This window comes from Diadema antillarum, unplaced genomic scaffold, assembly GCF_040938485.1.
Source record: "Diadema antillarum isolate AM-2024a unplaced genomic scaffold, OU_Dant_1.0 scf00000134, whole genome shotgun sequence".
NCBI lineage: Eukaryota > Metazoa > Echinodermata > Echinoidea > Diadematoida > Diadematidae > Diadema > Diadema antillarum.
The window spans coordinates 3,743,816-3,771,662 of NW_027271023.1; the positions used below are offsets into that span (position 1 = coordinate 3,743,816).

Here is a 27,847-nt window from a genome sequence, read left to right on the forward strand (position 1 = left end):
CTGAAGACTGTTGTCCATTAAACTTGTTCCCTTTATTTTCCCCCGTTTTCTGTTTCGCTGCGGCAGCGTTCGAATTTCTGGCACCCATTAGTCAGTTCATAATAATTATCGGAGTGTACTACAAAGATAGCATCATTCAAATACAAAACGGGTTACACAGGACTTTTGCATAAGAAAAAGACGGGAAGACACACTTGGAATAACTGACAGAACCGAACAAGCTTTCCTTTTTAGTTTTTTTTTTTATCTTCTAGTCTGTGATCTTTTATATTATCTAGCATCATTACGTCTAAAGAAAAGAACGAAAGGAAGTAGTCTAGATAAACAAATATGATAATGATAATTGATTACAAATTGAAGAAGCGACCTAAACGACCTAAATACTGATGATTGTAATCTTGTTCATACTTTGCCAGAAAAAAAAAATCGTTTGTTCGCTTTCTCTTTCGTTCGTTTATTATCTTTTGTCAAATTTGAGTTTAGTGCGTCTGTGAGGGTGAGCGTGTGTGTGTATGTGTGTGCGCGCGCGCGCGTGAAGAAAAGTCAAGTCATAAGCAAAGCGTCTTTGGTCATAAGCTAACAGATAAGCGAACACTGTCGGTCTGAAAGAAGCGCAAAGCAATTTGTAAATCAACAAGAATGTATGATAATTATGATACTTTAAATTTGGTTTAACATTGAACCATCCAATCGTGCTTATCTTGCGATGGCTAGGTTTGTCGTTGCGGCAAATTAATTCTAAATCTACTGGCCACTGATTTCAAATAAAAACATGCTCTTAGTCATCATTAGTCATCAAAATGTGCGTGTCAATACTCAAGAAAGTTTTACCGATGCATTCTTTGGTTTTGTCATGTGTGTGTATGATTGTGTCTATAGGCACATGGCGATAACAGTAATGAGACGCCATGATAACATGAGTACGACGGCGCGATAAGTCAAGGTTGTGTGTTATTTTCCCTCTTTCAATCTCCTTTCTTTCTCTCTCTCTCCAAATAAGCCAGTTCACAGTTCCAATTTGAGCATGTGCAGATAAAGGTCATTGCAAACCTTCTCTTGAAATGGATTTGCAACTGAGGTATTACAAACCTAGATAGGGCTTCTTTCTTCATGACAACTGTGTTATAAATGAACCAGGTGCAGATTGGTATTTACATGTGAATGTGCATTCTTTTCAGAAACATTAACAAAAGCCATTCATGCAGCACTAACATGTAAGTTACCACTTCCTGCATGGTTGTTTGCAACTGCTCTTCTTGAAGGCTATTCCATGATTTGCAAAGTCTGTGGTTGGAGAGGTCATTGCAGACAAGTGCTAACTGTGAACTGGTTTATTCTATAAACATGGATAGCAAATTTAAAGCCAGGGATACAATTCTAAAGTATTCTATTAGTTCTTTTTACAAATATCAAGTATGATAATATCTCAAATTGTGCTCAGACGTGAGTATTGAATTCCATTGATGAGTGAATGCGGTTTTTGCAGCATTTAAACCAAATAATGCTCCTGGTTTTTTTTTTTCTTTAACATCATGTAAAGTATGAAATACTGAGTAGATGAACAACAATGTGATGACAAAGAATCATGGTCGTCATGTAACCAGCGAAAATAAATTGGCACCAAAGTAATGAGTTAATGAGGACATGCATGCACGACATAGCAGAAATAAGTCCCCTAGTACCTGGCTTGTATAACAGCAATGAAACATGTTGGCAGTCTAATTCCTGTGGTTGTGTTGAAGAAAAAAGTGATTTTAAGCTAAAAACGTTTTTCCAGTCTGATTCCATGTGCGTTTGATATCAAACCCGGTAAAATGCTAGCCTGACCGGACTGCTCCGTAATACAAGTCAGAGTGAGCGTACTATGGTTTAAGCTTCCATTCCATTCACCAAGTGTTCACCGCGATGAACATACCATGCCAATCACATTGGGAGTTGAAAAAACAGCGTATGAAGAAAAAAAAGTTACTGCTGTAATAATTGTTATGATGATAATAATAATGATGATTATTATATTCAATGATGATTATAATAATGACAATAATGATTTTACATTGTAGATGATTATATTTTTATCAGAAGATAGTAACAATAGTATGTCATGGAAGTGCTGTTGTGATGATACTACTGACAATTGTAATGATGATAATAATAATTCTTATATCAGAATGCATTTATTTTTTTGCTTAGTAGAAAACTGATATCGATAGTATTCTTTGATTTTTTCCCTAATCTGATGGTTCGGTAAAAAGCAGACTACCTACAGTGGAGGTATACGATATGAGATTTCAGTAGTTTTGAGGATCGAGACCTGCAATAAAGTAAGACAAACATCATATTATTTTCATCATGATTATTTACCCGTACATTGGTTGTTGGAGGATTTTGGTCATGTTGATGCAGTGATGTTGCCTTTGCCAACGATGCGATTCATCAGTCGAGTATAACTTGAAAGTTGATCTCACACAGCACAGAGTATTCGAATCTAGTATCTAACAGGTCAATGCAACCCTTGCACAAAACAAGTCTTTCCTGCGTTCAATTGCCTCCCCCCCCCCCGTTTTTTTTTTTTTTTTTTTGGAGGAGCAGATTCCAGGCGATAGTTACATAAATTAGTTGCGATTCATATACGCTATGTGTCTTACGAGAAGGAATGTGGGGATCTCTATCCTACGTCAATCTGATGAAGCTCACTCGTTTCTATTAAGGCTGGCTCGAGAATAGATGTTGCGTTTAGCGCCCACGGCGCAGGAGCATCCACCGGGATTGTTTGAATTGGGAGAGTAAACTACATCCTATTATGAGGGGGTGGAGCAGGGCTCGCCTAAATGGCCTGGCTAAGCAGTGAGCGATGATACTGAGTGAATAACGTAAACAGTCTCTAACTGGGGGCAAGTGGGATGATGGATGGACTGTGTAGCGTGGACCTTGTGAAAGCCCATTTTAGCGTCGGTCGTTGGATCCACTGGTAAGGCTGCGTATAAGGTCGTGTTGGTTCGGGATTGGCGTAGAGGGATGACGAAGAACGAAGAAATATTGAGCGAGGGAAGCTGGGGCGTCACGTTTGCTATGAGGAACGACCTGACGGCATCGGTATTCTCAGTGGTAGTACGGAGTTATACCCATTATCATTCATGATGTTGCAAGGGGCAAAGAAGGAAGAATTCTGAACCGGATGTGAGACTATGAAAGCAGCTATCTTCGATCTTTCCTCAACAACCTGGCTTGGCTAAGGTCAACCTACTCTAAAGCACATGATCGAGAAAGTAATCCAAACAAACTGACACCATATATGAATTGAATTTCCTTTGATTTACATGAAGCAGTAGTGCAATTTTTAAAAAGGGCACATGACGTATCCTTTTCACATCTACCAGCTTTATAGAGGACAGTAATTTTCTCTACTTCTTGATGGTACTGTACAAAACATAGACTGTTCTTCGGGGCATTGTTGATATCATTGCCCCGCCATGAGGGTGGGGCAACTCCGAACTATGACACGAGGAGCTCGCTCCGAGGGTATAGCACGAAGTTGAGATCCCATAGGAAATTAATACCAAAAACGCGCCGAATAACACCAGTCTCATGAAATGTGTAGGCCCTATACGTCCCCGATTCCAACCAGTTAGAATCGAGGATTCATCAAAATGAGGTATACTTCCTTTCTGCTTACCAAAGTCAATCGCGAATGAGATACTGTCGATCTGTTTTAACTGGTTCAGATGGAAAAAAGGGGGGAAACTCTGAAGCTGCTTTAAAGACCCGATTGAATTGATCTTCATTTGTTGCCCACCGGGGTACATTCGAAAACCACGACTAGCCCCCGTCGGTAAATACGTGCATCGAAGTGTAGGCCTACGCCCATCAACGGTCGACTCCTGGGGGACATTTCATCAAGCATTTTGTCTGACAAAGTTGTCGGACAAATTTGTTCGCAGCCAATCAGATGCAAGGATTTCAGTAGCTTGTAACAGTTTGTCAGAAAAATATCCGACCAAAACGTTTCATGAAATGCCCCCGAGTCGAGATTCGTCGGCTCTGTGTCTACTTACATAGAGATCAGTGATAAAGTTGTACACAGTTCGTTACGTGGATTGTCGAATCCATCCGAACCGGCCAGTCTTCCACCTCAAACTCCATGTTATCCCCCATGCTTCTGGGTCCCTTAAAGTATGCCACTGTGGATGACTGAGCGATTCATGCTCGAAAAAGCGTGGGTATTTCCACTCGCTTAACGATTTACCCATGCTCATGCCCGAATGAATTAGACGCCGAAGTAATTGGAAAAATCTCCAAGCCTGAAGCCATGGGAACTCTCGTGTTGTTGAAAGAGGTTGCCATGTTCAAGGGAGAGAAATCTTTAGCCGCTGAATCAAGCCGCTGCATGACCTAACCATCCCCCCCCCCAAAAAAAAAAACCGAGAGGAAGAGCGGATGTTACCCCTCCCCCCCCCCCCCCCCCCGCCACACCCTCCCCCTCTTCCTGTGAGATTGAAACACGCAAATCGCGCTTGTACAACGTCATTTTGGATGCGAGTCATTAAGCAGATGCTGCTCCTTGGGAACTCTCTCCTTCCTCATCCTCCCTAGAGGGATATCATCCTGGGAGCGACCGAGACAAAGATGATATCCTCGCGGTGTTCCCCCATCCTCCACTCGTTTTCTCCCGTCCTGCTCTTTCAATTTTTCATCGGCGGAGTAAATCTTAGAAACAAGTTGTTACCAATGGCTGTGCATTCTTCATCGTCGATACGCGGGGGAGATGAGCCGGCAAGTTGACGTTCTGCGCTTACCTACCGAAAATATTAATGACGAATAATGATTGAATGAAATAAAAAATATTGTTTGATGTTGCTTTCCCGTCGTCATGTTGGAAACGCAAAACAATAAATTTGTCATTAAAAGAAATACCTTTCTCCTCAACAAGCGCACTCATCTCCTTTTTTTCATTGATCCTGTATCTTCCTATGCTCGTTTTAAGGTGATGTCGGATAATGGTCTCCCATTTCATGCCGTAAGTGTAAATACTATCATAACTATGGCTTGAATGTAAAAGCATGCAATGACATTGCTATAAATACGTCACTATATGCAATGGCAATGCTATAAAAATATGACAATTTTTGTCACAATCTGATCACATGGAAAACTAACGGGGCTACTATAAAGATCTTGTGAAATATCCATATGATGCAAGTAGATTTGCGGAATTTCAGCCATCTTTCAGCTGTAAAATCGTTAACATTATATCAGAATATGGGTGCGCACCTTTCCACAATACGAATAGCATTACGGTTTATCAATAAACCCTATAATCTAAAGATAATACACTGTAAATCTTTCCAAAAAAAAAAAACCGATCTCGGCAGTAAAATCTCTATTGGTATTACGGGAAATTAAGAAGAAAATTACATTAATTGACATTTCATAAATCATGTAGTCTTGTTTGTCTTATTCTGTTGATTTTTTTTTTCCTCAGTAGGGTCTTTTTCATTGGTTTGATATTGTACTTTTTGATGGCTGCGGTTGTTGTCTGTTTGAACAATATCTCCCTTTCCGTTTCTCACCTCAGGAAAGGCGGAAAATTAGCTGATATTGGGATATGTCGGTCATTACGGGACCTCGATCGATAGTGCATTTTGGTTCTTCCCTTTTAAAGATGAAGAAGAAAAACGTGAATTTTTCTTGAAAAAACATGTGATTTGCTAACCATCAGATGGCTGAAAGCAGGTCACGAGGTAGAAGCCGACACTAATGACATCACGCTACTTCCGCCGTCACGATTTTGCCGCCTAAACTGACTATTTGGAACGATTAATTTTTTTGGGCGCGTGCCCTTTACCAAAAACAGCCGTATCCATGTCATACAAGCCAAATCGTTCAGACGACGCGTGTATTTGACAGAGAATTCCGATCGTGCATCGAATCAAATTGCAGTCTTAAATGACAAATCACTTTCTGTTTAAGAGTTCCAATTCTTGGTGATTCTCGCACGACTGAGGAAAACTGGAGGTGCTCAGGGTGAGGAAGAAAAAGGTTTTTTATTTGTAAAAAAAAAGAACTCCCTCAGGGCGTACCGAGTATACATCAGCCGGCGGGAAATTGCTTTGATCAAGGAAGGACGGGAGAACAAAGGCACTCGCTAATGGAAATGTGGACCAGCATGGTTTGGGATTCGGTGGTCGAAACAAGTAGATTCCAACACAGGAGATTGTGGCAACTCGAACGTAAAGTGATGCAGACGGGAAAGAGGGGGAAAATACCAAACAAACACACTTCATCCAAGGACAGTATCAGGTCAAACAATCAAAATGGCAATGCTTAAGTACATTTACCCATCCATGTCTATATGTAATAAACATCGTCCCGTCTGCTTCTCGCTCCGCCACATGAAAACGTTTAGATATACACAAATCTAAGCTGCTATCTAATGTCTTGTTTAATTCAGTCTGCGTTGATTTTTTAGGTCAGTGGATTCCATTTCAGCGAGATTATCTTGGTAACTGAATAAGATATATACCTGTTAAGCATCTCATACATATACAAGCCCAGTCTTTGGAGAACGGTGGAAAACGATAGTTATTATGTATACTACTGTCTATTGTGACAATGGAATCTGGTAACCGCAGAAAACACTGGTATATTTTTGTTTTGCCAATTCGTAGGGCACTGACTTGCGAAATAAAATGTCCAATGCAAACATGAACGAAAGATTTACAACAGGGTTATGCGGTCTAAGTGATGACGCACATGAACTGTGATGTGGCACCAAGGGAGAAGAATTTATAAAAGGATTGTAATTTTGAATTCCTAGAAAGACACAGCATCAAGACGATACGAATGAGTTTCCCTGCTTGCAAAATATCCTTTGTTTGTTTGTTTGTTTGTTTGTTTCTCAATGAAGACATGAAGATTAATTATTGTATGTACAGCATTAGTAAGTGAGATGCCAGCTGATATTTCGAGTAGATGAACATAAAGGAATCAAATTCATGTTTTGGATTTTTTGCACTACTTCTTTTCCTGTCATTGCCAAAAAAAAAAAAAAAGAGCAAAGCTGGAGAAAAGAAATGTTAAAAATCATGCTTACTATTCTCAAGAGTGTAATGGGATGTTATTCAAATCCATTTCAGACGCCGTATCGTTTATGGCTGCAAACAATTCCATATGTCTCTTTATTATTCTTTCTTGCGAAAAAAAAAAAAGGTATGTTCCTTTTCTCCTTTTCCAGTCTTGTAGAAGTTGTTCCACATGAGTTGTTTATTGTCTGTAGAGGTTGAACTATTCCAAAGAGTGTTCTGAAATCGTGTAGCCAAGAACAGCCAGCGGTTACCATGGTTAGAAATTTGGACCCATTTATATTCTTCTTGATGCTCTCTTCTGACATTTCATACTCCGAATATATATAAGTAATATTTATATATATATATATATATATATATATATATATATATATATATATATATAAACAGCTTTTCCCCTAAACCATTTGGTCTTTTTTTCGGTTGCTGGATTATCAAAAGCCTCTCAATCGCTATTCATTACTGATTATTTTGACAGATGAGTAACATATTTAGACGATTGAACTTGTTATCTCTTTCTTAATTTGGCAAGTTGTTGCATATTTTTTGACATTAAGTTGATCTAGCAAACACAAGAAGTTTCGTCTTTACCTTCTTTAATATGGGATATACAGTAGAATTTAAAGATGTCCTTTAATCAAATGTAAGCAATGAGAAGTTATACAGCAAACTGTATGTACTAGCATGAGGATGATAATCACGAAGTAGACAACTCAAATATCAAAAACTCACGTCCGTATGCCATCTTTAGAAGACCACACAAGACCTTTGGAGATGTAAGTTCTTGTTTTGGGGTTTGTTTGTTTTATCCATATCAAGTAAAATTATTTGGTCTACCTTTTGCTACTTTAGGTGGAATCGAAACCAGTTCTTACCACTTTAAGAATAAAAAGGTTGATATAGACTTTAAACTGGAGTAAAGTGTGAGTTTTAGGGATACAATAATGAGAAACATCGTACATATCTCATTAAATCAAGATACCGATATTTCTAGCTGCCACAATAGTGTGTCTGAACAAGACGGAGCAGCTTACAACGGAAAGGAGTTCATATCTACCCAAGATATCAAAGGCGTAAGTCAATGATCTACTTACAGAAATTAGCTCTCGCTCAAAAAAAAGAGAAAAAACCCGAGAGAAGAAGGGGGAGACATAAGAGACCGACAGAAAGAGAGAGATAGAGAGAATTTGAGGGTGAGAAAAAAACTTGGAAAGTATTTTGCCCAAAATCGTCTGATTCTTATCTCACCATTAGCTGCAGCCATCCATCAAGTGCAGACCTTTTCCTCGTTATTCATTAACATGCTAAACTACGCTGGAGTGGCTAGCCAAAAACAGAAGGTGCATCTTCAATTCCACCTGACTTCTGGTCAAAATTTGGTGTCTCATGTCATTGTTGTTGTTGCTGCTGCTGGTTTAGTTCCGTTTCTTTATTTTATAAAATAAACGGCAGTGTTGTTTACCAAAGTCATGCGAGTACCGTCCGTGTCAAAGCAATCGAAACCCAGTCCTTGACAGGATGTTCACTGAATGTATTCGGAAAATCACACCTTTAAATAGTACAACACCTTTAAAGGTATAAAACAATTCACCATTTATTGGCAGGTTGCATGGACGCCGAATTGAAGGGGAAAAAACAACAATAAACCTTTAATGTTCGAACCAGAATTTCACCTGGTACTTGATAACATCCTTGTTACTTTGGGCAATCGTAAATCCTACCTTCCTACACTATCCGCGAGATTATCAGTCAGTGCCGTGCCATTATCACTACCCCCCCCCCCCCTCCTTTCACATGTATGACAGAAGCTGTTTGTAATCGCTTGTCTCAAACGCTTATTATATTTTTGTTCAGAGACGCTACTGTCACGTGAGTCTTTACCGATGGAGCTGTATCACAACTCTATGACCCGTTAATCAAACGTGCAACATTTTCATGATACACAACGATGAGCTGTTGTGGCTCCTCATAAAAAATTATATACTTACTAATCAAATACTAACTGGTCAAATCAATCAGACTGCAAACATTCTCCCAGACTCGAGCGAACGTTGATTGAAAGACATCTTCGCCTACGTCCTGGCAAGTAATTATTACTTTAAGAGATGTCTTTAGGAAAGCGTGATTCAATGTCGCTTTCAGACTTACTGGATAATACTCAGTTAACATAGTTGTTATTCATGCAGATAAGAACAGAATTCTCTGCAGTTCAGAACAGGCTATCTTCCAAACCTTGTGATTTTGTTCGGAAATATATACGTAGCACCAGGCCTGTATAAGTAGTGCAAGCTCTGAAAAGACTAATCCTCTTCAGCTCAATTCTCACTTGCTTTAGGTTGTTCCCTTTCACCTTCCCTTAAATGCACGCTAAACATGTGATTCGCCGTGCCACTTAGAATCACAGGACTCAAGCGATTAAATCAATGCTGTTTCTAATTAGGAAACTTTTGATGGCCAGATTCTGCAAAGGATTTTTTTTTCCGCAAAGCACAAATTTCAGTTGGATGTATCTGTGAGTCATATTTGCGATAAAGTCGTTAAATCGGGCATCCACGAAATGAAAAGCGAATGATGTGTCACCGCCTGTCGTTTCTCTTGAACACAATTGCTATGAAATCAATCAGCATTCTAGAAGCGTGGTGACTTGCGAATATTTTGTCCCCTAAAATTGCCGGGGGCTGTGGCTATTTTCCCCAAGTGTAAATTGATAGTTGTAGCAGATTACGCACTGAACGATTGGTTGAAGGAGAATGCGATTCGATGGCATCTTTTGACGGCGAGCCAATCAGAATCGATTTAGACTAATGCCGCGTCGGGATAATTTTTCGCTATTTGCAGATAGAGGAATTTTTGCTGCAGGCGATCTAGATTAAGCCGTTCTAACGTTACATTGCGTTCTGATTCAGGGCGCATGTCACTATAGTCTCAGTGATGCGCGTATTCTTATGAAATTTGTGATATTGATTTCAAAAGACGTCAGTAATAAAATAGAGTCTTCAGGAATTTGTGTATGGGGGCAATATGCTAATGTACAGTGTATCTGCATCTAGACGTATTCAAAGAAATCGTTGGTAGGCCATTATGTTTCACTTAGTTTTCCTTCGTTTGTGTATGTGTGTGTATGTGTTTGTGAGCGTTAATGTTGTTGTTATTGTTGCTGTTGTCGTCTATGTGGGTATGAGAGAGAGAGAGAGAGAGAAAGAAAGAGTGGCATTCTAAGTTGACATTCTTTAACAAAAATACAAAATCTTCTTTTGTTGACGTCAATAAACTGTGTTAAGGATAAAAGGCACGATTGTGATAACAATCGTTACCATTACTCTGCACTGACGAGACCAACAAAAATACCATTTTCTTGTTTTGTACATGTTCTTTGCACATCAGGCTTTCACTGCGTCCTTTCAGAAGTCCAACCAGCCTGACCTATTGGTATTTTGAATTAACAATTGAAGAATGGGTTCTGGAGTATAACATGGTGGTTTGCTCAACCTTTTAAAAACTCCAGACAGGGGTCGTTTTCAGATGTTAAAGCTCACGAGAAAATCAAAGCTGGTGGCATTTCCCGCCCACCATGCCCACTGAATCCCAATCACGTTCGCTTTTTTTTCATGATCGGCTCAGTCCCTAAAAGCTGTTATGAGTACATTAGACAAATACTACCTTCTCATTTCGAGCAAGTCACGGGCACGCCACTGTTTACCGTTTTGAAGAGGAATCTTATCTGAGCTAAAATTTTGATTTTAATGCGAGGGTCAACAGAGAACAACCAACCGATTCATATCGAGTTCCGCTTTTATTAAAAATGTCCTCCTCTTTGTTAATCGATTTCATAAAGAGATATAACAAATGTGTATGCGATTATTTGGTTAATAGTAATAATTACAGTGATTACACAATATTTACAAAAAGTGAAGAGGGACATTAGATTATCCAGGAAAGTTCAGTAATAGAGAAAGAGAAAATTTCATTTTAATTGCTTGCATTCTTTATCCAACACCACATCAAGGGGAGCCCACGTTAAATATTAGCTCAGCATATCTACAAAGACCATCAAATTCATCGAACATCCTGGAGCTCCTGCTTCTTCGCTGGTACAATTTTTGGACAAGAAACAAAACAAAAAATACAATTTGTTATCACATTGGCTGAAGTGGAAAATTTGAAACAGTGCTACTTATATTCAAAAGAACGCATTATAAATCCCATTACTCAACCCAGAGAAATGAAAGTTGTCTGGGCGTGAGTCGCAAAGGATATTCTCTTACGCAAATGATGATTTTTGCTGTGCAGTATTTTAGACAGTGGCAGAAGAAAACCGATATGCAGGGTGCGCTTGAAAATTTAATGTAAATACCGTCTATACAATTGATTGTTTTCAATGTATTTCAATGTTATGAAAACCTGACCACGGGGATGACACACAAATTACCCCGCAATGAGTACTTTGAATGCATTAACAGGTGTCCTTCATATCGGGAGCACATAGAATAATTCATCACCGGAACTGTTCTACGAATTGCATGGATGCCATTATATGGAGGTTTGTAGCGGCTAGCTGTCCCCCGTGATGACCAACCATACATCTTCATTCTACACCAATCATTTCTGTGACAGGCCAACGTGATATCACGCAAATACACATGCACGCACAAACACATATATTCACAAACATACACATGAATATCTGTATAGAAAATAATATTATACCAGTAAATGCAAAGAATATATTTTCAAAGTATGCTAACAGGAAATGCAATTTTATTGTAAGGTCATGAAGGTTGACACCTGCCCATCATTGCGTGGAAGTAGATTCGTAAATACTTATCATATTATGTGTATACGCATATGTATGTGTGTGTGTGTGTGTGTGTGTGTCAAATTCTACACATTCATTGTGACGTTATCCTGTCTACCTATTTATAGCACTGGTGACCTTCCGAAGCAGGATTCTTTTTTTCATGTTTCGGCGCAAAATGGTTTGACTGTTTCGTATTTTGGTTTTGTGTGAGGGTTTTTTTCCCCCTTTTTATTCTTAAAACCCAAAGAGTAATGCCGGAAAATATGGGTTGCACCCAGTTCTGTCTATTCTCCGTGAAATGGCACGTTGTGGCAGCGACATTCTGGCTCTAGCAGAAGACATGTCAGCAATCTTGCCGCGGGGGTTAGGGGTCTTGATAATTGATGATTTGAGGGCTAGGTGGGATTATACGACAAAAGAAGGCAACAGGGAGAAAAAACCTTTTGACCTGAATACCCATTTCTTTCAAGTACCCCTTTCCTTTCTTCCTTTTTTTTTTTCTTTCTAGCATCTACTTTGAGGTGAACCTATCGAATTTGTAGAAAAGTCTCACGACATTTGATGCAAATTCTCCTCTCGGAAAATAACAACAAACGGAAAGGATTTTTTCCCTTAAACTTCTTCCCTCATTCAGTATAAAGATCAACTTTCGTATGATCTTGTAACATAAATCAAATGTTAGAAATAGTAATTACTTTCATGAGGTACAACCAGCTGACTACATGCACTTATTAGAACTCATTAACGCTATTTTCAACATTGATTGAAAATTAAAGGAGACCTCCTGATAATTTTCAGATTTTTACATTTAAACAACTATAAATTAGTTATACTGAGGACAGAGTTTCACAATTTATGATGATCATGATAATTGGGATGAAAAATAAGAATATTTTCGAAATTTATAACAAATTGCAATGAACTATATGATGAGCAAGCGGTATTGTAATGGACTACACTGCTACATTTCTGAAATATGTGAGCCTGCTATGTCATCATCTTTGTTTAGTATAATTTGTTTAATGTTTTTCAAAGTATAAGAGCCATAATAAATTCCACAAATCTATACACGGAGCTGTCGATTTATGTACTACATTATTATGTGAAATTTTGAAAATCGTCTGGAATGCCCCTTTAAGAGGCGATGTGCGCTCAGCTAGAGTAAGAAACACATAGATTGTTATAATTGATGTGTGTATACACGAATGAGTATATATTTACACATGCATATAAATGTAGATATAAATATATATGATGTATGGATATGTACATATATGTATGTTGGCCTATATATATATATATAATATATATATATATATATATATATATATATATATATATATACATATATACTACAGTGTAATATTTGATTGCTTTGATATTCATAACTGATTCATTCCAGGTAACTATATATCTTGATATCGGACCATCTAAACATCTGCATAATCTAATGAAACATGTTTACTGTATCATGACACGCAATTAAGAATCAACCATTGCACTCATCAATGCGCTGCTAAGAGCCATTATTAACGATTTTCTTTCCCATATGATTGAATTTCATTTTGACCTGCCTTCTCTCATCATTGTAAACGTTGTATCTGATGTAAGTGTGTTTGTATTTTTTATTTATTTTTCGTATTAATTGAATTGAATTGAATTGAATTGAATCGTATTTTATTGAATCAAGTTTTGGGATGAACTCGTCAAGTCTAATTTTTTCTGATCTCGGTTAACTACTGGGAGCTCACGAACTTGCGACGATATCAAGCACATGGGATTTTCTTTTTCTTCTGTTATTTCTGCAGCACGCGACGCTTTACTGACGAAACAATTCAGAATTGGTTCCAGATACGGCAGAGCCTGGTTACCGCCAGCACATGACGACAAGGTATTCGACGTCGACAACGAGGACGCTTTCAAATATGAACTCCGGAACTTACCGCTGGTGCAGAAGATCATTGACCAGCTGGCTCAGGCAGAAGCGAACGACGGCTTCTGAGAATCGAGATACAGATAGCGTCGCGATATCATCAGATATATCAGCTGTTCTCATTTGCAGGTTTCATCGTGGATGATTATTTTTTTGATAACGAACTGACTTTCCGAGGGTCTGTGGTTAAAATTGTTGCCCTCGACACAGAGATAATCGCTTCGTAGACACTTAGGTTTCATCCTGTCAATTTGTAAAACATAAGATATCGAAAAAATACTCTTGTTGTGTCGTCTCAAAATCAATTTTCTCGTATCGTCGATTGTTACTATACCCGAAATTAGTAGTCAGAAGCACTTTCAGTCGATTATTAGACAGTTTCTTTGAGACAAGTTTTGTTACGTCTGAATTCTAATTTGACCAAAAAAAAAAAATGGTAAGTATTCCTTTACCATGCAAACCTCGATCGGTTGTTATATTGATCCAGACATAACGGCAAAGGGTAAGTCACATATCTTTTCAACACCTTGCCTCAACCAACTGGGTTTTAATGACCGTCTTCATCGGTACATTAACGATAAATTTAGTCGTTCTACTCAGTCATGAAAGTGTTGTATTTTCAAAAGATTTACTGCCATATACATTGAAATCTAATCATAATTTCGGTGCTCCGGTTATGAAAAGAATTCCCGAAACAGAGCCATTTGAACAATGTAAGAGTTATTTTTTTTTTTTTTTTTTTTTGGGGGGGGGGGGGGTCTGGTGGAAACTGACAAATAAAAGCTCCGTAGTTTTGATGCATGATCAGCGTATCTTACTAGGCATCAAATTCAATGAACACTTAATAATTTATTTTGTCGGTATGATTTTCTGTATTCTTTGCTCTAGTGAAGCGTGTACATATGCGATGAACGATATAGTTTGTGTCTGGTATACTTTGTAGAAATATTAGATCCCGATGTACATGTGTACAAAATTCATGTTTACTGTGTAGTCTAAATCCTGTCAATGCAGCGAACACAAAGAGGAAAATACCATCCGACCTACAAAGCTTACTATGCACTAAACAGCAAGCTTAAAATCAGATCAAGATGGAGATTAATAATAGGTATTCGATCTTTGAATGTTTGGGTTTGACTTCACAATTTCGAAGTATCATACCACTGTACAATTCAGTAGACAAGTGTTCGAAGTTTCATGACATGTGCCAGAGAACACAGACTCTGACGTTTGAAGATATAAACATGTTTACCGCCTAAGATGAAATAGATCTTTAATCCAAAATTTTATACATATCCCGAAAAACCGTGTTTAAGACTTCTTCAACTTTTGATTTAATGGATAATTTGACCGGGCACTTGTTTGGCTAACACAGTAGTTGATATCCCAATGGAGAGCCTCGATGAATTTCAACCACCACGGTATGGTGCCAAAAAAAAAATCAAAACATACTGCAGATACTTGCTTTGCGTCTACAATGGAAATGTTGAAAACATTATACAAGTTATTTTACTGTAATACAGTAAAATGTAAAAGCTCCACCGAATGTGGACCAGCGGTATTGCAGTACTCCAAATTCCAGCATGTCCAGTGCCAAATTTACCACGACACCCTGGTATGCTGGTATATTTTAAACCGTACGAAAATGTGTTCACAATAATACATAAGGCAGCTTTCATCTTTATCATCGTTACAGTAATCATCGTCACTATTATCTTTGATTGATGGAAGGTTAATGATAAGCTTCTGTGGTCTGCTCACTACATTTTTAAAGGAGAATAATTATGAAGGTACACGTGTACTTATTCAAGGTAGCCCTACTTCAGTACTGGGAAGCACAAGAATATGATTAACTAAGCTTAACGAAACATTCAGACAGTGCTAAATGGTTTCACACAACATGGCCGGATTTTAACTAGAATTGAAATCATTTCTTAAACCCTGTTAAACGTCAATCACACCTCCGGTACTGTCACCCTTAACCCTTGCCTTGTCCTTTCCCTTACCTGTTTGATTACTCACTCGACTTTGATCACTAAAATATCCTACTTCACTTATGAATTTAATACTAGTATTCGTTTCTGTCATATGGGCGTATTTTTCATCAAAGTACTATATTTTTGTTCTCGTACTTGAATAAACATTCCTTGTGATCGAGGATAAGACACGCTATCCTGTGTAAATATGATTTCAACACGTGTGTACGTGGCTTTTCATTGTGTGTCTGTCTGTGAACATTATACTTTCGTTTCACTTGGTTTGTCTACGCGGTATACATTTATACATTTTATTCATAATAGAATGGCGTCTGACGTTCGGTTGGCCATGGGGCAAAAATATAATCTTCTAATTTTCAAATTGGCAACTCTGGATTGTACTCAATATCGTATACTGGAGAAAGATTACACAGAAGTGGTTGTACTCATTCGATCTGAAAAGTAAAAATAAAACTGTGTCTGCTGCAGATTTGTCAAAAATTTCTAAATTGCTAAATCTGTTAATCTTAAATTGACAACACGTTTTAAGAAAATGAATTTTCTGCATGTTGCAAATTCGCAAGCTTTCACAATGTCTAGATTGATTTTTTGCTTTGTTTTGTTTTGTTGTTTTTTCACACGACATCATATGAAGCGTTCACAAATTCAACAGAAAATTTAGTGAAAGTTAGAATGAAAATCGTATTCGACCAAACACTACTGTCACAGCTTTACATGAACGCAACGTTACTGATGGTGAAAATTTGTCGCCCCTTGTGAGAGAGGTATGTACAGAAAGCAATGCCCGTAGCCTTTTGTTGGACGTGCTCTGTGGTGTAAGCGGCAGGGTTATCCTCCATACCGCCACCGGCCAGACCGTCTGATTGTGAGCACCAGGGTGAATTTGAGGGAAGCATCAGAAGTATAATAGTGTGATCTCATGACCATATTCAACAGCATGAGGAAATAGGGCTCTCCTCTGTTCCCTTTTCTCTCCTCTTTTGTACTTTCCTTTCATCTCCTCAAAACTCTTCTCCACTTTTTCCCTTTCCTTTTTTTCCCATCTCCTCTCCTCTCCTCTTCACATGAAAGAGAGGGAGACAGATCAGGCGGGAGGGAGAGGGGAGAATAGAGGAATGACCGAAGCAACAACTGACTAATCGAAACGGCGATCCCGCGAACCCGTCATGCTATTAGGCAGGCGACCGCCTGACAAATTCGAAACCGAGAGCATGTCATCCCACCGCCGCTGCAGCGAGAAAGGGCCCGACTGCACGGAATCTCAGACGAGGCGTCGGCAGCGGTGTCGCATTCGCCTCCGTGCTTCATGCCGTTAGAGTGCGAAGCGTGATCCTGCATCGCTTCCCGACTTCATCACGTCCCCTTGCGATCGATTAGTTGACGTACCGTCTAACGTGTGAAGGAATTAAGTTTACGTTTCTCTTCCTTTAAAACAAGAGCATCTTTCCCCCTCTCCTCCCCGTGTGCATACCCCCTTTTTCCCGTCTTCCGCCGTGCGCTCATCGCCAAACTCTAGAAATGGGTGGCCATGCACATTCGCGACAACGCTTTCCGAGAAGAGCTATACAGAACTCAGATTATGCAGTATGAATGAATTTTGCGAGTATAAATAACCCTCTTAATCCTTATAGCATTATCAGTACGCTCTTGCCTGACCAAACCAGTCTGAGTTCAATATCTCACTCTCTCTCTCTCTCTCTCTCTCTCTCTCTCTCTCTCCTTCTCCCTTTTCTTCCAAATCATACATTTTGGTCATTCTTTGGTTTCATCGAAAGGTGAACTTTTGCGCTATACAAGTAACCATTATTTTCAAAAATACTGTTATTATTATTATCATCATTATTATTAGTAGTAGTAGTAGTAGTATCAGCAGCAGCATTATCATTATTGTTATAATTACTATTATTACAACTACTGTTACTTTTATTCTTCTTATCATTTCTATTACTATTATTATAGTACTAATGATAATAACAGTAATTACTATTATCATCATTATTATCATCATTACTATCACCAGTGTAGATCAACTCGTTCTTAGACACTCACAGTAGTGATAAACATAAAAGCGCATTTTTACCATTCATAGCCAAACCAATGACATATGTACTTGTATAATACACACACATGTGTACACAAAATATAAAAGGAAGAGATCAGCGATGTATTATCATCGTCCAACAAAGTGTAACTGTTGCAATCATCAAGATTCTTCGGACGTTGATCTGGTTGATAATGCATTACTGGTATCTTTTCTTTCTTTGTGTATGATGAACATATGAAGAGTTTGTTCTCCAAAACCGATAAATCCATATTTGACAAATGGAGATGTTTGCGATTAAAGGTCAAGAAAAATAGAGAGAATGATAAGAAAAATTTTGCTTCTTTTGACCATAACTTCAAAAATATACCTTTATATGTAGTGACCAATATATCGTTCAAAAGGTATCATTTTGTACTTTATGACAGAGACCGTACTTCAAAATCTTCAAAAATGGACTTGCCGGTTTTTTTGCGAACAAACTCTTCATATGGAAGGGAATCCTCAACAACTCTCAAGAGTGTATATAATGACGGTGTATCAGCTAGGAATCGGACAAAAAGTACCCTCCCCGGTTTCACGTGAGGACTAAATAGGTGAACTAGGTCAACCTAGTCAATCCTTAGTTTTTCAAAATATTGTCTGACAGAGCAATAGACTTCTACATTAAAATACCTAAGTTTTAGATCACAAAACAAATGGACAATTGTGGTTTTTCAAGAACATCTTTTTGTGGAATAGTGTGATTAGGAATGCCTTATAACAGGCAATTTGTTATTTCTTACAGATCAGCTTGCTAAGGGCTTGAAGAGACCCTAAACTTCAGGGCTTCTTCTCGGAGTACCCACTTTCACAGAGTGTGTGCTCTCTTTCCCCTTTGGCGACTTTTTGTTGGTTTTATGATGCAGGTTACAGTTCGTTATTCCGAAGGTTCGTTAATCCGAAAATGTGATAAGGTTTGTTATTCCGAAGGTTCATTAATCCGAAAAGGAAATAAGGTTTGTTATTCCGAAGGTTCGTTAATCCCAAAATGAAACAATCTCGTTATCCCAAATGTTCGCCACGGACCCTATTTCATTTCAGATCAACAAGTCTTCGGAATAACAAACACTATTTCATTTTCGGAATAACGAACCTTCGGAATAACAAACCTTCGGAATAACGAACAGCACCATGATGCATATGCGTACACATTGCGTAATTGCTTTGGCAGTTTGGTGTCTCCTGGGGTAAAAATAGAAGTTGTAAAAGCTTTGAAAGAGTTTAGATGTCAGGTGATGATTGTGCGACAGGTTAAAAGGTACGAATTAATGTTCTAAATGTCGAGTGGCTTACCAGTTTCCATATTTGTCCGTGTAAACACTTTGTGGATCAGTCTTCAAATCCAGGCCGTGATATTTTCTCGTCTTTGCCCCGATGTACAGTGATACAGTGCACATGACACTGTTGACACGGCTACTTCTTTGAACAAACAACAACGGCTATGCTTGACAAGTCAAGAACTTCGTAAATTGATTATCAACTATTTATAAGTATACAGTTGGATAAGAGCTCGCTTTCGCAGCTTAAGGCCTGCCTCTTTTAAATACTTAGGTTTGCCTCTCCCATTTCATGTGAAAGGCAAGTATCCAACCTTGTTGTCTCCAAATATTATCCAAGTCTGAAATATCGTTTCGTCTTAAGAACTGTATTCACGGACCATAAGAGGATAATGCACTCGCTGTCTTGTCATAGTAAGTGTAAAAAGTCCATATTTTGATGTTTGTTAAAAAAAATCTACATTTCATTATCATTAATTTTCTTAATTACAGTAGACACATATCATTGACTAATGAACAGGAAAATAAACAAATAAATAAGAACAAGAACAAGACAGCTATAAGTATACTGTAGGTCATAAGAGAACGTAGGCTTAATTTCATCTTGTACTATCTTTCTCTCTTTCTCAATTCCTTTCTATCGCATTTCCCAATTGTTGTTTTAAAACGAAATATATTAGATTTCTCTGACTAAAATCAGCTGATAGATTGTCTATTAGGCATTGCCGATGTTTAGATTTTGATATCACTGTAAAGGTAACATCATGCTGGAGTATTCCGACATGTCATAAACAGTACAACAAAAACGCTCGTCACACACTTTGTAGATACTCATCCATCACAATTTAATTTCAATATATATTTTTGATGTCATTAATCTTCGATGACAATATTTGGATATAACATGACTATACAAATGTCTGAAATCCTTTTGTTAAACATTGATGATGCACAATCAAGGTAACACGACCAACAAAAGTGTCACATTTTGACAATTTTCCGTTCCACTAGACATGGCAACAGGATTATTGCACAGAGAATTTCTAGGGTGTTATCAAATCAAACGATGCAAATCCATATTTCTCATTAATATCATAATATTTCTTTGACTTGTTAATCAACATCATAAATATTCACATAACTTGCAGGGGGATAACGGGATAGAGGAATGAAATATATTGACACAAAATGTATAAAATATTCTCTACCTCTCCTCCCCCTGAAAAAAAAGATAAATAAAAAGCGAGGGAGCGAGAAAATTGCTCTTCTGGCGATAGGTCTCTCTACCATAAGATACAGTTTATGTCTAGCCAAGCCGACAACTCCATTTTGCAATGAGTAAAGAACATCTCGTCAAGAATTTCGTATTGCTCTTTTCGTGAAAGACCGAAGTTGTCTGTCACCTCCTTTCAGAAATATATTACGCTCATTTCTTCATTTATCATGACAAACGGTTAGCGACTGTTATGCTGCAGGAAAGCATTGCGCTCTTTAGATTTACCCCCCCCCCCCCCAAAAAAAAAAAAAAACAAAACAAAACAAAACAAAACAAAACAAAAACAAACAAACATAGAAGACGCTCTCTTTAGAGGGATGGTGGAGTTTCGGTTGACATGGAGCTTCAGGTTTGCAACATTTTTTGACGGTAATTTTTCAGATAATGAGAAACCTCTCATGAATACGTAAGGGCATATGATTCTGAGAGGAATTCAAAGTTTATTTGATGAGAATTGTTTTGGAAATGGCTGAGATATCAAGGATATTAGGATTGCTTTCTTCAACTTTGTTTTTGGATATCTCAGCCATTTCAAAATAGATAAAAAAAAATGAATTCGTATCCGAATGGTATGCTCTTTAACATTTCATAAAGTAGTTGCCAAGTATCTCACAAAAAAGTTAAAATCTGAATCCTCCCATCCCTTTAAGCTTTGGATGAGCTAGTTTCCTTAATACAGTACAAATTTCACTTATCATGATAGCATAACAAATAACTCCTTGTTCTACAATAACTGATTTAGAGTTGCTTTCTGTTTCTTTTTTTTTCAGGTCTTGTTTTTTTTTTTCCTGCTTGTTATGATTATAATCCCTCTCCTCAAAAAATATGAAATCCCCTTGCTCTAGTATGCCCTACTGTCATGCCAGAACAAGTGAAGATTGGGGGCTTGTCCGGAAAGTAATCCTCGAGTCTCAATACTGTCTGACACAGATTTGGCGGGCTTGCAAATGTAGAGGCATATCCTTCTGCAGAGATTGTGCTGCAAACAGACGATGTGGAGAAAACACTTTCAAAATGGCGGTAACTTACACCCCTGCTAGATTTCCATAATATTGTCTATTCGACATACATCACGGAACCTCATACCCCGTATATGATGGTGTGTGAGTCTTACAGTCGTAGAGGAAAATATTCCGAATAATGATACTGGACCATAGATATTTGTTTCGTAATTGTAAGAGAGAGCCCCTTTCATAATATGATCATTTTCTCTCTTTTTTTCGTTCTAAATACGACGCCATTGCACAGGCCAAGACGACACCATGATGTTAGATGAGAATATGGTACATCATATCGAAGATGACATACTCTCGTTACTACCATATTTTCCACGTCCTTCACAAGGCAGGACACATTGCTCGCATTACTCTCAATATACATTCATATTTCTTTTGCTCCATGAATCTCACTCTTGCTTAATACACCCGTCTTTTCTCTAGATATGATATGTCACTTTCCATATAATCCTTTGCGGTTCACATAATTTTAGATGATCATCATTGTACTGAGTGTAATCAATGGTTGCGGGCACTACGGTTACCAATGATAATGAAATTGATATTGATATTGGGCTCTTGGCTCTTGGCTTCTTGAACACCAAGAACAGGAACAAGAAATTTCTGACAACATCAAAGCAATCATCAGTCGAAAGGATGTTGAACGTGCAAAGAAGTCAATGCCTTTGCATAGAACAGGTATTGTTTATACGAATTGCAACTATTTTAAACTTTTGCGCATTAAACATAATCATAATGTAATGATCAATTAAACCATTTTTCTTCATCAATGAATCAGTAAAAAGTTAAATACATTACTACCATATCAATAGACATTAGTGAGCAATTTGTTTTATATCTACAATTGGGCTACGATATCTGCTGTAACATAAGATACGACAGTCATTTCCGTCATTAAAACCAGGAGAGGGCAAACTCTTCGCCAGTTGATATACCACTAAACTTGGCACTGCATATATCTTGAATCGGACAGTTGAATCCTACAGACGGTGGCTTTTTCTCTCACACACAAACACGATAGTAATGAATGCATCAAATATGAAGGCCATTATAATATATTCAGCCACTCGGCTATCGTATCATACCGACTTTGATTAGCTTTAATTCAGAGTAGCAGACTACTAGCATGTCTTATGAAGAGGATGTTTTCTTTGATACCACCACTTTATTTTCCCCTTTTTTTGCCACTGAATGTCCAGCGAACATGACGCCGTAAACCGAAAAAAACCGGAAGTGTGGTTGTTCGATCGTATTACAGCTGCCAGCTATTGTGCACAATGAAAAAAAAAAGCGTTTGATAATCGAAATAGCAATCTATGTCTCTGTCTCCCTCTTTCTTTCTAACTCCTTTTCTCTTTGTCCCTGTCACTTTCTCATTCCAGGGTCATTTCAGATTTGCGAATAAAATCCAATAATTTAAAGCGATGATTATTGCCGGATGGAATAGTGATGGATTGGTATCTTCATGCGTATTATATTATACATATCTATTACATATACATAGACCCTGTGTTTTTATGTTTGTTTGTGTGTGTGTGTGTGTGTGTGTGTGTGTGTGTGTGTGTGTGTGTATTTGCGTCTATGTGTTTGTGTCTGTATTTTGTTCCTTCTATTCAGGAACAATTTCTTGTCGTGTTTGCAGGAGACAAGCAACAAAATATCAAACAGAACAATCATGATGTCTGTTTGTAATAGTCATGGCGATGACAATATACTGTCTCACTTTCATCATACCTGTTTTTGCTTCTCCATTTGTTTCTGATTAACATAACCTGTAAAGCCTTTACAGGAAGTTCCTTGGACGAATTGAAAGATCGCATCATGACAAATGGACCTGTTTTTCCTCTGCCTTTAGTAACAACAGGATGCGAGATGAGATTTACACTCCATCGGGAAAGCTTCAGTCTGCTATAACAACTGGCCTCCTCTTTTCTTTATTTTCCTCCTCCTCCTCCTCCTCTTCCTCTTCCTTCTGCACTTCTTCGCCATCATTTTCTTCCTCTCCTTGTTCCTCTTCCGCTTCATCTTCTTCGTCTTCCTCTCTTCTGCCCCTTCTCCTTCTCCGTCTTCTTCTCCGTCTTTTCATGAGGGGGGGGGGAGGATCACTTAGGCATTATGTTGTTTGGAAGTTTACATGTAATCTTGTTTAAACAGTATACGGGTCATGAACACACCCGATTTATAGCTAGGTCGACAATGCTGAAGACGTCCTGGCTCAAGTGAGCTTTCTTCTGCCTCTCCGTGCACTTTCAGTTTAAACTAATCGTCTAAGAATTTCAACACCCACGTTCCCCACCCACGCTTTCCATCCACTTGTACCCTTCCAGCATTTTCAAATTTATGAGAAAAAATCCTATACATAACTGGGAAATAAACACGCTGAAGTTTAAATTCATAGCAACGGCAGCTCCTGATTGATATGATGCGCATCGTATACCAGAGCACGGCCTTATCATGATAAAACGGGGATCGCTGCAGTCATTATGCATACATACATACATACATACATACATACGAAACAGACATACATGCACACACATTGTTTTCTTTTAAAATGATTTATGTCTTTTCAAATCAGCGTTGTCTTAATTCATAGCACGAACGGGTTCAGAACCCGCTAGAAGATGAGATTTTTTTTTTAGATTTCATTTTTTTTTTTAAATGAAAAAGAATGCCCATGTGCACGTCTACACATCATATCTTATGCAAAATTCAACCTAACTCTTAGTACGAAGAGAAAAAGAAATCTTGACAAGACCGCAGACGTGTGACAAATCCTGCGATAAAATCCATATGACTACATTTACATGCAATAAAAAGGGAAACACGGGAAAGGATACGTTATTGTCACAATAAATACCGCAAATAAATCCCCATGACGTATGTAAATTGATAGCTATCGCTTATTCTTATGTCTAGCCTCAGTGATAGTAAGCCTTTATTATACATTCACCGTCCTGAATTTACGATGTGAACCACGGTTGATCAACAGTGCATTTGTATTCAAAGTGAATTTTCTTTCGAACTTTGTGTTTCATTGTTTTCCTTTGTCAAGTAGATATAGGTCTCCTTCTTGTGTATGCCCTTCTTCTTGCATGTTTGGTCTTCTCGCTATCTAGTTCCTTTAATACAGTGGGGATGCAATCAGTCCACGAAGGATTTGCATTTTAATCACCATTTCGACTGGACGGATTTTCTCTATTGTAAAAATACGTGAGGGAATCTGCCTTGTCCTATAAGCCCCCAGAAGGTTCTTCGTGCATATCTATAGTCGGATGGAATCATGCTCACTCTCTGCTGTTTGCAGTGTTAAATCCGTCAATGATGATGATATATATATACATAATGCAATTTATGATACCGAAATAATATTGTATGCTCTAACTAGTTCAGAAGGACAATGAAATATTCATTTGAACCTGGGCATTTAAACCATCAGAAAATACATCGACAAAGTTTGTGGTCTGTGACAGACTAAGCTTCTCTGTGACAGAAACAAGCAATTAGAATGACACGTTATTAGAACATCGCCAGGCAGACGTTTCATAATATATGTAATTTGATACGCAGATAAATAAAATTAACATCTTACAAGTAAAGTACACATGTAGATGACTTATTTTCTCCGCTGACATTTACTTGCTTGTATATATGCAGATGTTTGTCATCAAATAAGTAAAGTCTGCATCCCCTATTCTGGATAGTTCAACATGTTTCCAACTAAAAGCAACCGAGCACCGAACGACGTCAACGTGTCCGCCACCGAATTTGCCAAACTCTTGAGTAATATTGAATGTGGCTCTATTCACACCTAACTGAACACACCAATATGACCACAAAGTTCGTTGACTTTCGAAAAATGGGGGAGGGGGGTGAGGATGGGAAAGAGGGAAGATGATTGGACGATTCCACGATGACGTGGTACTTTCACTCTTCCCACGTGATTTGCTTCCCAAGCCTGTCAATTTCGTCAAGAAGGAAGTCGATGTCACTCTTGGTCGAAGCCGGATTCGAGACAATCATCCTGAAGAAGTTGACTTTGTTTCCCAGCGGCTGGTATCCAACCATCACGGTGCCTTTGTTCATCATCTTCGCCTTAATTTCAGGAGCAACCTTCAACAAAGAAAGACACTGTAATCATTTCCACAGTCTCTGTACCAAAACAATAATCTCTCGGTTCGGGAGTATCACACACAACCCATTCCTCCCCATACCTTGCAAATGAAACCATTCGTTTATGAAATTAGTGAAGTTGAGTTTGATCTCAGTTGTGAAAAAGACGCTAAGAACTACGAATCGTCTTGGAATCATCATCATCTAAAAGTAATGTGTAACATGGAAAGGCATAGAGTTACAGAGAGTCTACAACATCATCATCGTGCTTTTTGATTAGATCTTCTAAACTGTCCGTCATAAAGACGTGAAACATAGTACAATTTCTGTATCATATCACGTCCTCTGGGACTAGTTTCGAAAGCACGGTATATTTTGTAGACCCTGGGATAATCATTTTCTACTTAACTTACTTAATTGTGTGTACGTGTGCGTGTGTGCGTTTTTCAAACATCCTAAGAATATAATATTTCTCGTCTGGTAATCTGATGAAGATTTTTTTTTCCTCTCTTTGGCCCAGCCGCTGATATGCTCCACCCTTTAAAGGGATGGTATAGTATCGGTTGAGGTGATGATTCAGCTTCTAACTTTTTACGAGATACTTAAAAATGACTTTATGAAATATGAAAGAGATTAAAATTCAAAGAGGCAATCAAAGTTCTATGTATATGAAAATTGGTTTTGAAAATGACTGAGTTATCCCAAAACAAAGTAAAACAAAGCGATCCTAATATTAAAGGTGAGTCCCACCTTTTATCAGGATCACTTTGTTTTGGATATCTTAGCCATTTCAAAACCAATTTTGATCTAATGAACTTTGAAAGCCTCTCGGAATTTTATGCTCTTTCATATTTCATAAGATGTTTATCATTATCTAAAAAAAATCATTGTCGAAAAACGTTGGAAACCTGAAGCCCCATCTCAGCCGACACGTTACTATCCCTTTAACTGAGGGAATGTGTGCGTCTTCATCAAAGCTGATGACATGTGAAACCACTGGACTTCTGAGTTTGAGCATTTGGTTAATACGAAATACAACATCAAAATCACTAATGACTATCGTTTTAGTTGATATGAAAACCAGCATCAAAATCATTACTGATAATCGATTGCAACCCTCCGTGGCATACCTTGTGAAGCTTTAGTTGCTTTTCTCGGCATGATTCCATCTCCCGTAGGCTTGGCGGAAAGTACCAGAAGCACACGTTGGTCAACTCGGGCTGTTGCGGTGGAGAAGAGAGAGCGAGAGTGAGAGAGGGAGAATGGACTTGAAAGAGGGGGAGGGTGGGGGCTCCAGTGTGGTGACGGAAAGAGAGCAGGTTGGGGATATAACATGATAGATGCAGTTGTAATTACCCTTTGACATCTTTGTCACATTCAGAAATCTTCCAAGAATATATGGACCAGAATTTAGTCCGGGCATCAGACACTCCGATTCTTTTTCTTTTAAAACATATTTTTCTTTTAAGACATATTTAGATATAACGTATTAGGTGCGATATATTTCTTGGATGTACTCATCGATAGATACGGTAATCAATTCTATGTAGATAGTTTGAGAGAATAGCAAATATTTTCGTATCCATGTGTTCTATCTTGACCATCAAACTTTATTACATGATGACATGATTAAAATCTATTGCACAGATTATAATTACATTCCGCTTCTCTGTTGGAGAGTACGTGTGTGTGCGTGTGGCGTCCTAGAAACACAAGCACCTAAATGTAAGATTTTATGGTAGACAAAGAATAAAACACTATAAATCAAGTGAAACGTGGTGGACTCAGTATTTCGCTAAATATTTCTCTCTCTTTTTTGTATTTCATTCACGACTGGCAATGTCTACCTAACCATGTTTTACCGAGTACTGTCTATACTGATGATGCATACAATGCACTACGAACCGAACACACGATTTTATTTCAGCATAACAAAATTTGCAATTGTCACTCCACGAATATAGAACTTTTTTGGTTTAGTATGTGAATGAGAAACCATTGAAAAGAGGAGGGGCTAAGTATAAATCCAATAAAAGGTACAAATGATCACATATAAACTAGATTCAACTCTCATATTCAATTTTCCCCTATCATGCTTATACTGGAATCCGTTTTGATGAATGTAATCTATAAAGTAATTACCGCCGACATTCTGAGAGTTGGGTAACATGACTACATGTTTGGGGCGAGTGCTGTCGTGTTTAGATTTAACGAGATTAATCCTTTGTGTGACAAAGACTTTGGACAGTGTGTTGGCCTATACAACACTACA

General features: G+C 38.1%; 2 protein-coding genes across 3 annotated transcripts in view; one reads left to right on the top strand and one right to left on the bottom strand.

The window, feature by feature from the left end:
* LOC139720903 (uncharacterized) overlaps positions 1 to 14,507 on the top strand; it is a 58,325-nt gene extending 43,818 nt beyond the window's left edge. Inside the window, exon 3 of the mRNA XM_071632230.1 lies at positions 13,689 to 14,507. Coding sequence (XP_071488331.1) covers positions 13,689 to 13,882 — 194 coding nt within the window. The 3' untranslated portion in view covers positions 13,883 to 14,507. The remainder of the gene's footprint in view (positions 1 to 13,688) is intronic.
* A 10,649-nt stretch (positions 14,508 to 25,156) lies between these two features.
* Positions 25,157 to 27,847, bottom strand: part of LOC139720918 (glutamate decarboxylase 1-like) — a 60,775-nt gene continuing 58,084 nt past the window's right edge. For both annotated transcript variants that reach the window (XM_071632248.1, XM_071632249.1), the window contains exons 14-15: positions 26,706 to 26,795; positions 25,157 to 25,575 (exon numbers count right to left, since the gene is read on the bottom strand). In XM_071632248.1, the coding sequence (XP_071488349.1) occupies positions 25,390 to 25,575; positions 26,706 to 26,795 (276 nt within the window). In that variant the 3' untranslated portion in view covers positions 25,157 to 25,389. The remainder of the gene's footprint in view (positions 25,576 to 26,705; positions 26,796 to 27,847) is intronic.